At 65.9% G+C, this 13047-nt stretch overlaps 1 protein-coding gene across 4 annotated transcripts in view; it reads left to right on the forward strand.

Annotated features, from left to right (window-relative positions):
- LOC106862917 (microtubule-actin cross-linking factor 1, isoforms 6/7) overlaps window positions 1-13047 on the forward strand; it is a 43839-nt gene that overhangs the window by 19207 nt on the left and 11585 nt on the right. For all 4 annotated transcript variants that reach the window (XM_088180761.1, XM_088180737.1, XM_088180752.1 and 1 more), the window contains 13 exons: window positions 31-186; window positions 1379-1576; window positions 2866-2994; window positions 4102-4272; window positions 4371-4526; window positions 5496-5702; window positions 6446-6565; window positions 6814-6983; window positions 8056-8215; window positions 9451-9648; window positions 10574-10699; window positions 11451-11594; window positions 12600-12788. In XM_088180761.1, coding sequence (XP_088036887.1) covers window positions 31-186; window positions 1379-1576; window positions 2866-2994; window positions 4102-4272; window positions 4371-4526; window positions 5496-5702; window positions 6446-6565; window positions 6814-6983; window positions 8056-8215; window positions 9451-9648; window positions 10574-10699; window positions 11451-11594; window positions 12600-12788 — 2124 coding nt within the window. The remainder of the gene's footprint in view (window positions 1-30; window positions 187-1378; window positions 1577-2865; window positions 2995-4101; window positions 4273-4370; window positions 4527-5495; window positions 5703-6445; window positions 6566-6813; window positions 6984-8055; window positions 8216-9450; window positions 9649-10573; window positions 10700-11450; window positions 11595-12599; window positions 12789-13047) is intronic.

The following is a 13047-nucleotide window of genomic DNA, read 5'->3' on the forward strand; positions in this document are numbered from 1 at the left end:
GTGCCAGCTGTGCCCTCTGTCCCCTGGCAGCACCAGCTGGAGGCGGCGCTGCTCGGGCTGGGGCAGTTCCAGCACGCGCTGCAGGAGCTGCTGCAGTGGCTGAGCTGCACCGGGGAGCAGCTGCAGAGCCCGGCACCAGTGCAGGGGGACCTGCAGGGCTGCGAGATCGAGCTGGCCAAGCACAGGGTGAGGGGCAGAGGGGGCACGGGGTGGCACCGGGGACACGCGGGCACAGCCAGAATGGCACCCCAGGGTGGGTGTGCCGGGTGTCCTGGCAGTGGTGGCACCCCAGGGTGGGTGTCCCGGGTGTCCTGGCAGTGGTGGCACCCCAGGGTGGCTGTGCTGGGTGCCCTGGCAGCTGTGGCACCCCAGGGTGGGTGTCCCGGGAGTTCTGGCAGTGGTGGCACCCCAGGGTGGGTGTTGTGGGTGCCCTGACAGCGGTGGCACCCCAGGGTGGCTGTGCTGGGGGTGGCACCCCAGGGTGGGTGTCCCGGCTGCGGTGGCACCCTAGGGTGGCTGTGCTGGGTGCCCTGGCAGCGGTGGCACCCCAGGGTGGCTGTCCCAGGTGTCCTGACAGTGGTGGCACCCCAGGGTGGATGTCCCAGGTGTCCTGACAGTAGTGGCACCCCAGGGTGGGTGTCCCGGCTGCGGTGGCACCCCAGGGTGGCTGTGCTGGCCCCAGGGCTCTGCCCAGGCCCTGTTTAGGTGCTGTGCCAGCCGGGCTTGGTGCCACCACGGCAGGAATGAGCTGTGCCACCGTCCCCTGCCCGGGCACGCTCCTGCCGTGCCTGACGCGGGCGAGGCTGCCAGGGGGGGCTGTGCCAGGGCTCCCCTGTCCCCTCTGTGCCAGCCCCGGCCACGCCCAGGCTGGGGGCACCCACGGGTGCCGTCCTTGCCCAGGGGGGCACCCTCAGTCCCCAGCGCTGCGGTGCCAAGGGTGCTGTGGGCACAGAGGGGTCTCGGGGTGTGGGGCTGAGCAGGGTGTGGGGTTTGGGGTGCAGATTTTGGGGTTTGGGGGGTGTGTTTCCCCCACCCCAATCCCCCCTCCTGCCCCCCAGGTGCTCCGCACCGATGTCCTGTCCCACACCTGCACCGTGCACACAGTGTGGGGTTTGGGGTTTGGAGTTTGGGGTGCAGATTTTGGGGTTTGGGGTGCAGATTTTGGGGTTTGGGGTGCAGATTTTGGAGTTTGGGGTGTGTGTTCTCCCACCCCAATCCCCCCTCCTGCCCCCCAGGTGCTCCGCACCGATGTCCTGTCCCACACCTGCACGGTGCCCACAGTGTGGGGTTTGGGGTGCAGATTTTGGGGTTTGGGGTGCAGATTTTGGGGTTTGGGGGGTGTGTTCCCCCCACCCCAATCCCCACTCCTGCCCCCCAGGTGCTCCGCACCGATGTCCTGTCCCACGCCCGCACGGTGCAGTCGGTGACCGAGGCCGGGCAGGCGCTGCTGCTCTCCAGCCTGGGGGACGGCGAGGAGGGGCTGCAGAGGAGCCTGCGGGAACTGGGACAGCGCTGGGAGCTGGTGCTGGGCCAGACCGAGAGGCGGCAGCTGGAGCTGGAGAACAACCTGAGCCAGGTACGGCAACACCTGGGGAGAAAAACCTGAGCCAGGTACGGGGAGAACAACCCGAGCCAGGTACGGCAACACCTGGGGGTGTAACCAACCTCAGCCAGGTACTGCAGGGTGGGGGGGGGGTCCATGGAAATCTGATTTCCCACCCGGGAAGTCGCCGACCTTCCCAGAGAGGGGGGGGGGTCCCACAGGGGGCTGCCCCCTGAGGGGGGCTCTGGCCACCAAACCTCAGCAAACGGTGGCCAGTGGCCACCAGTGATCCGCTCCGATGGGTGATTTCAGCTCAGTGATTTCAATGGCAAATTCCACAGGAATTCCTTTATTATCCAGCTGCTCTGTGAAGGGAGCCAGGGATGACAGGTCCCTAAAGAACTGGGGGGAAAATTGGGATTTTTATGGGGGAAAGCAAAGGTGGTGCCAAGGGGGAAAGATCAGTGGGTTAAAAAGGATTAACGTGGGTACAAGGGCATGGTGGGATCATGGAAAACTTTGGGATTGCTCACCATGATGAAGGGGGATGTGCCAACCTCAGGAGGATCCTTCCACGAGGGATGAGATAAAATAATCACGGACCATTGTAGGGACACCCCATTGTAGGGACACCCCACACCCCACTCCAGGGACATCCCGCCAGGGCAGGGCTGCGGGCAGAGCCGTGCCAGGCTCAGTGGCCTCCACAGGGCTCGGGGGGCTGGCACTGACCCCCAGTTCTGGGGCTGGCACTGAACCCCAGCTCGGGGCTGGCACTGAACCCCAGCTCTGGGGCTGGCACTGAACCCCAGTTCTGGGGCTGGCACTGAACCCCAGTTCTGGGGGCTGGCACTGACCCCCAGCTCTGGGGGCTGGCACTGACCCCCAGCTCTGGGGCTGGCACTGACCCCCAGCTCTGGGGCTGGCATTGACCCCCAGCTCGGGGCTGGCACTGACCCCCAGCTCTGGGGCTGGCACTGACCCCCAGCTCTGGGGCTGGCACTGACCCCCAGCTCTGGGGCTGGCACTGACCCCCAGCTCTGGGGCTGGCACTGAACCCCAGCTCTGGGTCTGGCACTGAACCCCAATTCTGGGTCTGGCACTGAACCCCAGCTCTGGGGCTGGCACTGACCCCCAATTCTGGGGCTGGCACTGACCCCCAGCTCTGGGGCTGGCACTGAACCCCAATTCTGGGGCTGGCACTGAACCCCAGCTCGGGGCTGGCACTGAACCCCAGCTCGGGGCTGGCACTGACCCCCAGTTCTGGGGCTGGCACTGACCCCCAGTTCTGGGGCTGGCACTGACCCCCGCCTCGCCCCCAGGTCCAGGACATCACCCTGGAGATCACGGAGCTGCTGCAGTGGCTGGAGCAGGTGGAGCTGCAGCTTTTCTGCTCCAAGCCGGCCTGGGGCCACCCCGATGCCACCAAAGAGAAGCTCAACGCTCACCTGGTGAGAGCCGGTGCCAGCCCGGGCCCTGCTGCAGGACCCGGGGGCTCCTGTGGGGTGTGTGCCCCACATCTGCCCCTCTCCACCCTGCTGGGCCTGGATCCCCCCCTGCTGCCTCCTCTCCCCTGGTGCCCCTCCCTCAGGGGTATCTCCCTCTGTGAGAGCAGGAGCCGCCCTTGGCCTGGTCCTGGTCCTGGTCCTGGTCCTGTCCCTGTCCCTGTCCCCGGCCACATTCCTGTCTTCATCCCCTCTCCCTGGTCACTGTGGGTGTCTCCCTTGTCCCCATCCCTGTCCCCCTGTCCCTCTATCCCGTGTCTGTCTGTCCTCAGGAGCTGTGCCGGGAGCTGTCCCCTGTCCCCCTGTCCCGTGTCTGTCTGTCCCCAGGAGCTGTCCCCTGTCCCCCTGTCCCTCTATCCCGTGTCTGTCTGTCCCCAGGAGCTGTGCCGGGAGCTGTCCCCTGTCCCCCTGTCCCACTGTCCCGTGTCTGTCTGTCCCCAGGAGCTGTCCCCTGTCCCCCTGTCCCTCTATCCCGTGTCTGTCTGTCCCCAGGAGCTGTGCCGGGAGCTGTCCCCTGTCCCCCTGTCCCCCTGTCCCTCTATCCCGTGTCTGTCTGTCCCCAGGAGCTGTGCCGGGAGCTGTCCCCTGTCCCCCTGTCCCCCTGTCCCTCTATCCCGTGTCTGTCTGTCCCCAGGAGCTGTCCCCTGTCCCCCTGTCCCACTGTCCCGTGTCTGGCTGTCCCCTGTCCCCCTGTCCCTCTATCCCGTGTCTGTCTGTCCCCAGGAGCTGTCCCCTGTCCCCCTGTCCCTCTATCCCGTGTCTGTCTGTCCCCAGGAGCTGTGCCGGGAGCTGTCCCCTGTCCCCCTGTCCCTCTATCCCGTGTCTGTCTGTCCCCAGGAGCTGTCCCCTGTCCCCCTGTCCCACTGTCCCGTGTCTGTCTGTCCCCAGGAGCTGTCCCCTGTCCCCCTGTCCCTCTATCCCGTGTCTGTGTGTCCCCAGGAGCTGTGCCGGGAGCTGTCCCCTGTCCCCCTGTCCCTCTATCCCGTGTCTGTCTGTCCCCAGGAGCTGTCCCCTGTCCCCCTGTCCCTCTATCCCGTGTCTGTGTGTCCCCAGGAGCTGTGCCGGGAGCTGGAGGCTCGGGCCGTTCCGTACCGGGCGCTGCGGGAGCGGCTGCAGCTCCTGCTGGACTCGTGCGGCCCCGCCCGGCCCTGCAGCACCGAGCACAGCCTGCGGCTGCTGCAGCACAAATGGGACAGCGTCCAGGCCGAGGCCCAGGAGAGGAAGGTGTGCGGGCTGGGGGGGCTGGGACCCCCTCGGGGGGGCTCTCCCTGACCGGAGCGGGGCAGGAGCCCAAACCCACCGGCGCCTGGCGCTGCCCGCAGGAGCGCCTGGCAGAGGGGCTGACGGTGAGCACCGAGTTCCACGGCTCGGCGCAGGAGCTGCTGCGGTGGGTGGCACACGCCGAGGAGCTGCTGGGGTCCCCCGAGCCCCCCAGCTTCGTCCTGGACACCGTCACTGCCCAGATCCAGGAGCACAAGGCAAGGGCGGGCGCGGTGCCCTCGGGGCCGGGTCGTGGCGCTGGGGTCTGAACGAGGGGTACCCCACGAGTGGCACCTGCAGGGATCCCCCCCCGGGATTGCTGCAAGGGGGGTTTGTGTCCCCAGAGCAGGGGAGAGGGTCACCCGTGCCCTGTGCCACTGCCCAGCTGTGCCCGGTGCTCCCTGTCCCATCCTGGGTTCCTGGTGTTCCCTGTCCCCTCCTGGGTTCCCGGTGCTCCCTGTCCCATCCTGGCACGGGTTCCTGGTGCTCCCTGTCCCATCCTGGGTTCCCGGTGCTCCCTGTCCCGTCCTGGCACGGGTTCCTGGTGTTCCCTGTCCCCTCCATGGGTTCCCGGTGTTCCCTGTCCCATCCTGGGTTCCTGGTGCTCCCTGTCCCATCCTGGGTTCCCGGTGTTCCCTGTCCCATCCTGGCACGAGTTCCTGGTGTTCCCTGTCCCATCCTGGGTTCCTGGTGCTCCCTGTCCCATCCTGGGTTCCTGGTGTTCCCTGTCCCCTCCTGGGTTCCCGGTGCTCCCTGTCCCGTCCTGGCGCGGGTTCCTGGTGCCCCCTGTCCCCTCCATGGGTTCCCGGTGCCCCCTGTCCCATCCTGGGTTCCCGGTGCTCCCTGTCCCATCCTGGGTTCCTGGTGCCCCCTGTCCCATCCTGGGTTCCCGGTGCTCCCTGTCCCGTCCTGGGTTCCCGGTGCCCCCTGTCCCCTCCTGGGTTCCCGGTGCCCCCTGTCCCCTCCTGGGTTCCCGGTGCTCCCTGTCCTGTCCCATCCTGGGTTCCCGGTGCTCCCTGTCCCATCCTGGGTTCCCGGTGCCCCCTGTCCCATCCTGGCACGGGTTCCTGGTGTTCCCTGTCCCATCCTGGGTTCCCGGTGCCCCCTGTCCCGTCCTGGCACGGCTGTGCCCGGGGGCTCCTGACCGGCCCCAGGACACCCCACCCTCAGCTGCCCCCTCCCCACAGGCCCTGGTGAAGGAGGCCAATGCCCACGGGGAGAAGCTGGCCAGCCTGGAGGCCGTGGCCGCGCGCCTCAAGGATTTCAGTCGGAAGCAGGACGGGGCCGTGATCCAGAACCTGGTGCTGGCGGCCCGGGAGCGCCTGGGCAAGGTCCTGCAGCGAGCGGCAGAGAGGGGAGCGCTGCTGGAGGAGGCCCGAAAACGCAGCAAGCAGGTACTGGGACAGAGCCCAGGGAGATGGGACAGAGCCCAGGGAGATGGGACAGAGCCCAGGGAAATGGGACAGAGCCCAGGGAGATGGGACAGAGCCCAGGGAGATGGGACAGAGCCCAGGGAGATGGGACAGAGCCCAGAGAAATGGGACAGAGCCCAGGGAGATGGGACACAGGCCAGTACAGGGGGGACACATGGCTGTACTGGCCCATGGGTTGCCCCGTGGTTGCCCCATGGCAGTGCCCAGTCCGTGCCATCCCTGGGCTCTACTAGCCCATGGTTGCCTCATGTTGGTGCCCATTCCGTGCCATCCCTGGGCTCTACTGGCCCCTGAGTTGCCCCATGTTGGTGCCCAGTCTGTGCCATCCCTGGGCTCTACTAGCCCATGGTTGCCCCATGGGAGTGCCCAGTCCATGCCATCCCTGGGCTCTACTAGCCCATGGTTGCCCCATGGGAGTGCCCAGTCCGTGCCATCCCTGGGCTCTACTGGCCCGTGGGTTGCCCCATGGCTGTGCCATCCCTGGGCTCTACTGGCCCCTGAGTTGCCCCATGGGAGTGCCCAGTCCGTGCCATCCCTGGGCTCTACTGGCCCCTGAGTTGCCCCATGGGAGTGCCCAGTCCGTGCCATCCCTGGGCTCTACTGGCCCATGGTTGCCCAGTGTTGGTGCCCAGTCCGTGCCATCCCTGGGCTCTACTGGCCCCTGGGTTGCCCCCCAGCCCTGCCGTCCCCCCCCCCCCCCGCAGTTCAGCGAGTCCCGGCGGCTCCTCCTGGACTGGATGGACGAGGTGGAGCAGAGCCTGGAGGTGCCGCAGGACGTGGCCACCAGCCAGGAGGAGATCAAGTGCCAGCTGGCTGAGCACAAGGTGGGCTTGGGCTCCTTGGGGGTCCCGGGGGGTGGGGGGGGTGCAGAGTTGGGGTTCTGGGGGGGGGTCCCCAGGTCTATCCTGCACATTTGGGACACCCAAACCTGCGGGGCGGCGCTGGCCCAAGGGGTGCTGGCGCCCCAATGTCCCCAGAGCTCCTGGGGGAGTGGGGGGGGGGGGACTCTCCTCTCCCCCCACCCCACCTGGGGGACCCAAAGCCGCCCGTGGGGTGTGTGGGGTCCCCGCAGGCGTTCCAGAAGGTTCTGCGGGGGAAGCGGCCGGTGTACGAGGCCACGCTGCGGAGCGGGCGGGCGCTGCGGGAGGCGGCTCGGCTGCCCCGGGACCTGCAGCCCCTGGAGGAGCTGCTGGGGGAGCTGAAGGAGCGCTGGGATGGGCTGTGCAGCCAGGCCGCGGAGAGGTGGGGGTGGATTTATGGGATTTATGGGATTTATGGGATCTATGGGATCAATGGGATCAATGGGAATGGGATCTATGGGATCAATGGGATGGGCTGTGCAGCCAGGCCGCGGAGAGGTGGGGGTGGATTTATGGGATTTATGGGATCTATTGGATCTATGGGATCAGTGGGATGGGCTGTGCAGCCAGGCCGCGGAGAGGTGGGGGTGGGATCAATGGGAATGGGATCTATGGGATCAGTGGGATCTATGGGATCAATGGGATGGGCTGTGCAGCCAGGCTGCAGAGAGGTGGGGGTGGATTTATGGGATTTATGGGATCCATGGGATCAATGGGATCAATGGGAATGGGATCTATGGGATCCATGGGATGGGCTGTGCAGCCAGGCTGCAGAGAGGTGGGGATGGATTTATGGGATTTATGGGATCAATGGGATCAGTGGGACCAATGGGATCCATGGGATGGGCTGTGCAGCCAGGCCTCGGAGAGGTGGGGATGGATTTATGGGATTTATGGGATCAATGGGATCAGTGGGACCAATGGGATCCATGGGATGGGCTGTGCAGCCAGGCTGCAGAGAGGTGGGGATGGGATAGAAATGGGATCAATGGGATCTATGGGATCCATGGGAATGGGATTGTTGGGATTGTTGGGATCTATGGGATCCATGGGATGGAATGCAATGGGATGGCACTCTCCATAATGGCCCTGCCAGGACCTTTCCCTGCCCACACTGGCCCTGCCAGCCCTGTGGGGTGGCTCCATGGGGTGGCCCCCGTGCCCCCGATGTCCCCCAGCCCCGTGCCCCCTCCTCAGTGCCCCCCGTGCCCCCCTCCTCAACGCCCCCAGCCCCGTGCCCACTCCTCAATGCCCCCCCCATGCCCACTCCTCAATGCCCCCCCCATGCCCACTCCTCAATGCCTCCCGTGCCCCCCTCCTCAGTGCCCCCCGTGCTCCCCAGCCCCGTGCCTCCCTCCTCAGTGCCCCCTCCTCAATGCCCCCAGCCCCTCCGTGCCCCCCGAGCCCCGTGCCCCCCGTGCCCCCTCCCCAATGCCCCCCGTGCCCCCTGGCAGGCAGCACAAGCTGGAGGAGAGCCTGCTGTTCTCGGGCAAGTTCACGGACGCGCTGCAGGCCCTCATGGACTGGCTGTACCGAGCCGAGCCGCAGCTCTGCGAGGACGCGCCCGTGGCCGGCGACCGCGACCTGGTCGGGGACCTCATGGACAAGCACAAGGTCGGTGGCCCGGGGCAAGCGGGGGGGGAGCCTTGGCCAGTGGTGGCCAGCAGGGAGCCCCAGGTGTGCCCAGGTCCATCGGGGATGGGATCAGAATCGGGAATGGGACGGGGCATTGGCCACGGGATGGGGCATTGGCCACTTTGGGGCATTGGCCACGGGATTGGGCATTGGCCACGGGATGGGGCATTGGCCACGGGATTGGGCATTGGCCACGGGATGGGGCATTGGCCACGGGATGGGGCATTGGCCAAAGGATGGGGCATTGGCCAAAGGATGGGGCATTGGCCACGGGATGGGGCATTGGCCACTTTGGGGCATTGGCCACAGAAGCCCCATGCCCATTGCTGGGAGGGTTTGGGGTCCTGTGAGGATTTGGGGTTCAGGGTTGCCCTGTTCCCATTTCTGTGAGGATTTGGGGTTCAGGGGATCCCTGTTCCCATTTCTATGAGGATTTGGGGTTCAGAGTTGCCCTGTTCCCATTATTGTGAGGATTTGGGGTTCAGGAGATCCCTGTTCCTGTTCCTATGAGGATTTAGGGTGCTGTGATGATTTGGGGTTCAGGGTTGCCCTGTTCCCGTTCCTATGAGAATTTGGGGTTCAGAGTTGCCCTGTTCCCATTCCTATGAGGATTTGGGGTTCAGGGGATCCCTGTTCCCATTTCTGTGAGGATTTGGGGTTCAGGGTTGCCCTGTTCCCGCTCCTATGAGGATTTGGGGTTCAGGGGGTACCCTGTTCCCATTTCTGTGAGGATTTGGGGTTCAGGGGGTACCCTGTTCCCATTATTGTGAGGATTTGGGGTTCAGGGTTGCCCTGTTCCCATTTCTGTGATGATTTGGGGTTCAGAGTTGCCCTGTTCCCGCTCCTATGAGGATTTGGGGTTCAGGGTTGCCCTGTTCCCATTTCTGTGATGATTTGGGGTTCAGGGTTGCCCTGTTCCCATTATTGTGAGGATTTGGGGTTCAGGGTTGCCCTGTTCCCATTTCTGTGATGATTTGGGGTTCAGGGGATCCCTGTTCCCATTTCTGTGAGGATTTGGGGTTCAGGGGATCCCTGTTCCTGTTCCTATGAGGATTTAGGGTGCTGTGATGATTTGGGGTTCAGGGTTGCCCTGTTCCCATTTCTGTGATGATTTGGGGTTCAGAGTTGCCCTGTTCCCGTTCCTATGAGGATTTGGGGTTCAGGGGGTACCCGCACATCACCGGTGCCCAGGTGAGCCCCCACCCCCCGTGCAGGTGTTCCAGAAGGAGCTGGGCAAACGCGCGAGCTGCATCCGGACGCTGAAGCGCTCGGTGCGGGACCTGACGCGGGGCAGCAGCAGCTCGGACTCGCAGTGGCTGCTCGGGCAGGTGGAGGAGCTGAGCAACCGCTGGGACCTGGTCTGCAAAATGTCCCTGGGAAAACAGGCCCGGCTGGAGGCCGCGCTGCGGCAGGTGAGGGGGACACACCTGGGTGAGGGGGGGGACACACCTGGGGGAGAGGGGGACACACCTGGGGGAGGAGGGGGACACACCTGGGGGAGAGGGGGACACACCTGGGTGAAGGGGGGAGCGCACCTGGGGGAGGAGGACACACCTGGGGAGGGGGGGACACACCTGGGGGAGAGGGGGGACACACCTGGGGGAGGGGGGGACACACCTGGGGGATGGCGGACACACCTGGGGGAGGAGGGGGACACACCTGGGGGAGGAGGGGGACACACCTGGGGGAGGAGGGGGACACACCTGGGGGAGGGGGGGGACACACCTGGGGGAGAGGGGGACACACCTGGGGAGGGGGGGGAGAGGGGGACACACCTGGGGGAGGGGGGGACACACCTGGGGGGGGGGGACAGGGGACACATCTGCAGTGAAGGAGAGGAGGGGGCTCTCAGTGATTTTGGGGCTCTCAGTGATTTTGGGGGTCTCACGGTTTTTGGGGGGGCTCTCACGGGTTTTGGGGGTCTCTCAGGATTTTGGGGGTCTCTCAGTGATTTGGGGCTCTCACGGTTTTTTGGGGCTCTCAGTGATTTTGGGGGGCTCTCAGGATTTTGGGGGTCTCTCAGTGATTTGGGGCTCTCACGGTTTTTTGGGGCTCTCAGTGATTTTGGGGGGCTCTCAGGGTTTTTGGGGGTCTCACGGTTTTTGGGGCTCTCAGTGATTTTGGGGGGCTCTCAGGGTTTTTGGGGGTCTCACGGTTTTTGGGGGTCTCACGGTTTTTGGGGCTCTCAGTGATTTTTGGGGGTCTCACGGTTTTTGGGGCTCTCACGGGTTTTGGGGGGCTCTCACGGGTTTTGGGGGGCTCTCACGGGTTTTGGGGGCGCGGCTGAGCCTGTCGCCGCTGTCGCCGCTGTCGCCGCTGTCGCCGCTGTCGCGACAGGCCGAGGAGTTCCACAGCCTCGTCCATTCCTTCCTGGGCCGCCTGAGCGAGGCGGAGCAGAAACTGAAATACGGAGCGAGCCCCGAGGAGGAGGGGGCGGTGCGGGAGAGCCACGAACAGCTGCAGGTGCGGCGACTTCCCAGCAAGCCCAGTAGCCACCAGTAACCCCCAGTAGCCACCAGTAGCCACCAGTAACCACCAGTAACCCCCAGTAGCCACCAGTAGCCACCAGTAGCCACCAGTAGCCACCAGTAACCACCAGTAGCCACCAGTAGCCACCAGTAACCACCACCCACCCTGGTGGTACAGGAGCTGTGTGGGGCTGAGCTGTGGGGTCTCTGTGGGGCGCAGGGGATTTGGGGTCGCTATGGGGTCGCTGTGGGGTCGCTATGGGGTCTCTATGGGGTCTCTATGGGGTCTCTATGGGGTCTCTGTGGGGTCGCTGTGGGGTCGCTGTGGGGTCGCTATGGGGTCTCTATGGGGTCTCTATGGGGTCTCTATGGGGTCTCTGTGGGGTCTCTATGGGGTCGCTGTGGGGTCTCTATGGGGTCGCTATGGGGTCGCTTTGGGGTCTCTATGGGGTCTCTGTGGGGTCGCTGTGGGGTCTCTATGGGGTCGCTGTGGGGCCTCTATGGGGTCGCTGTGGGGTCTCTATGGGGTCGCTATGGGGTCTCTGTGAGGTGTCTATGGGGTCTCTATGGGGTCGCTATGGGGTCGCTGTGGGGTCTCTATGGGGTCGCTGTGGGGTCTCTGTGAGGTCTCTATGGGGTCGCTGTGGGGTCGCTGTGGGGTCTCTGTGGGGTCGCTGTGGGGTCGCTGTGGGGTCTCTATGGGGTCGCTATGGGGTCGCTGTGGGGCTCAGCCGTGCCCCCCGCAGGAGCTGCTGCAGTCGCTGCAGTGCCAGCAGTTGGAGCTCGAGTGCATCGCGTCCCTCGGGGACGAGATCCTGAGCGGCTGCCACCCCGACTCCGTCATCACCATCCGCTCCTGGCTGGCCGTGGCCAAGAGCCGCTTCCAGGAGGTGAGAGACACCTGTACGACACCTGTACCACACCTGTACGACACCTGTACGATACCTGTATGACACCTGTATGACACCTGTACCACACCTGTACCGCACCTGTCCCACAGCCCCACACCTGTCCCATCCCCCGGGACCGCCCCCTGCATTGCGGGGTCCTGCCCTTGCCGGTGTCCCCCCCCGCTCCCCCGTCCTGGGGTCACCTGGGGCCCCCACAGCCCCCTGGGACCCCTGAGCAACGGCAGCCACCCCACACCTGAGGGAGGGGAACCTGGGGGAGCTGTCCTGGGGACCCTCACCCCAGACCTGTCCCCATATCCCTGTCCCCATGACCCTGACCCCACATCCCTGTCCCCACATCCCTGCCCCATGTCCCTGTCCCCATATCCCTGTCCCCACATCCCTGCCCCATATCCATGACCCCACATCCCTGTCCCCATGTCCCCACCCTACATTTCCTGCAGCTGCTGCCCGGGGGTCCCTGCCCCACAGTCATGGTGGGCTGTGCATCCCCCCCGTCCCTGCCCCATTGACACTGGGGCTGTTCTGGGGGTCCCTGTCCCATTGGCTCTGGGATGTTCTGATCCCCCCGTGCTCACCTGTCCCGCAGGTGCTGAGCTGGGCACTGGGGTGCTCTGGGGTGCCCAGGGGGGTGGCACCGCTGACCCCCCCGTGCCCACCTGTCCCGCAGGTGCTGAGCCGGGCACTGGGGTGCCCAGGGGGGTGGCACCGCTGATCCCCCCGTGCCCACCTGGCCCGCAGGTGCTGAGCCGGGCACTGGGGTGCTCTGGGGTGCCCAGGGGGGTGGTGTCCCTGACCCCCCCGTGCCCACCTGTCCCGCAGGTGCTGAGCCGGGCACTGGGGTGCTCTGGGGTGCCCAGGGGGGTGGTGTCCCTGACCCCCCCGTGCCCACCTGTCCCGCAGGTGCTGAGCCGGGCACTGGGGTGCTCTGGGGTGCCCAGGGGGGTGGTGTCCCTGACCCCCCCGTGCTCACCTGTCCCGCAGGTGCTGAGCTGGGCACAGCAGCAGGGCGAGCGGCTCCGGGCTCAGGCGGCCGCGCTGGCGGCCGAGCGCGAGGAGAGCTCGCGGCTCCTGGAGTGGATCCGCGCGGCCGAGGAGGCGCTGGGGCTGCGGGACCTGGAGCCGCTGCCGGAGGACGTGGAGCAGCTGGAGGAGCTCAGTGCGCAGCACGCGGTGAGGGACCCCAAAAACGGCTGCGCCCGGGACCCCAAAAACGGATCACCCTGGGGACCCCAAAAACGGCTGGGCCCGGGACCCCAAAAACGGATCACCCTGGGGACCCCAAAAACGGATCTCCCTGGGGACCCCAAAAACAGCTGTGCCCGGGACCCCAAAAACGGATCTCCCTGGGGACCCCAAAAACGGCTCTGCCCGGGACCCCAAAAACGGATCACCCTGGGGATCCCAAAAACGGATCACCCTGGGGACCCCA

The sequence above is a fragment of the Sturnus vulgaris genome, chromosome 1, assembly GCF_052056855.1.
Source record: "Sturnus vulgaris isolate bStuVul1 chromosome 1, bStuVul1.hap1, whole genome shotgun sequence".
In the NCBI taxonomy this organism is placed as follows: Eukaryota; Metazoa; Chordata; class Aves; order Passeriformes; family Sturnidae; genus Sturnus; species Sturnus vulgaris.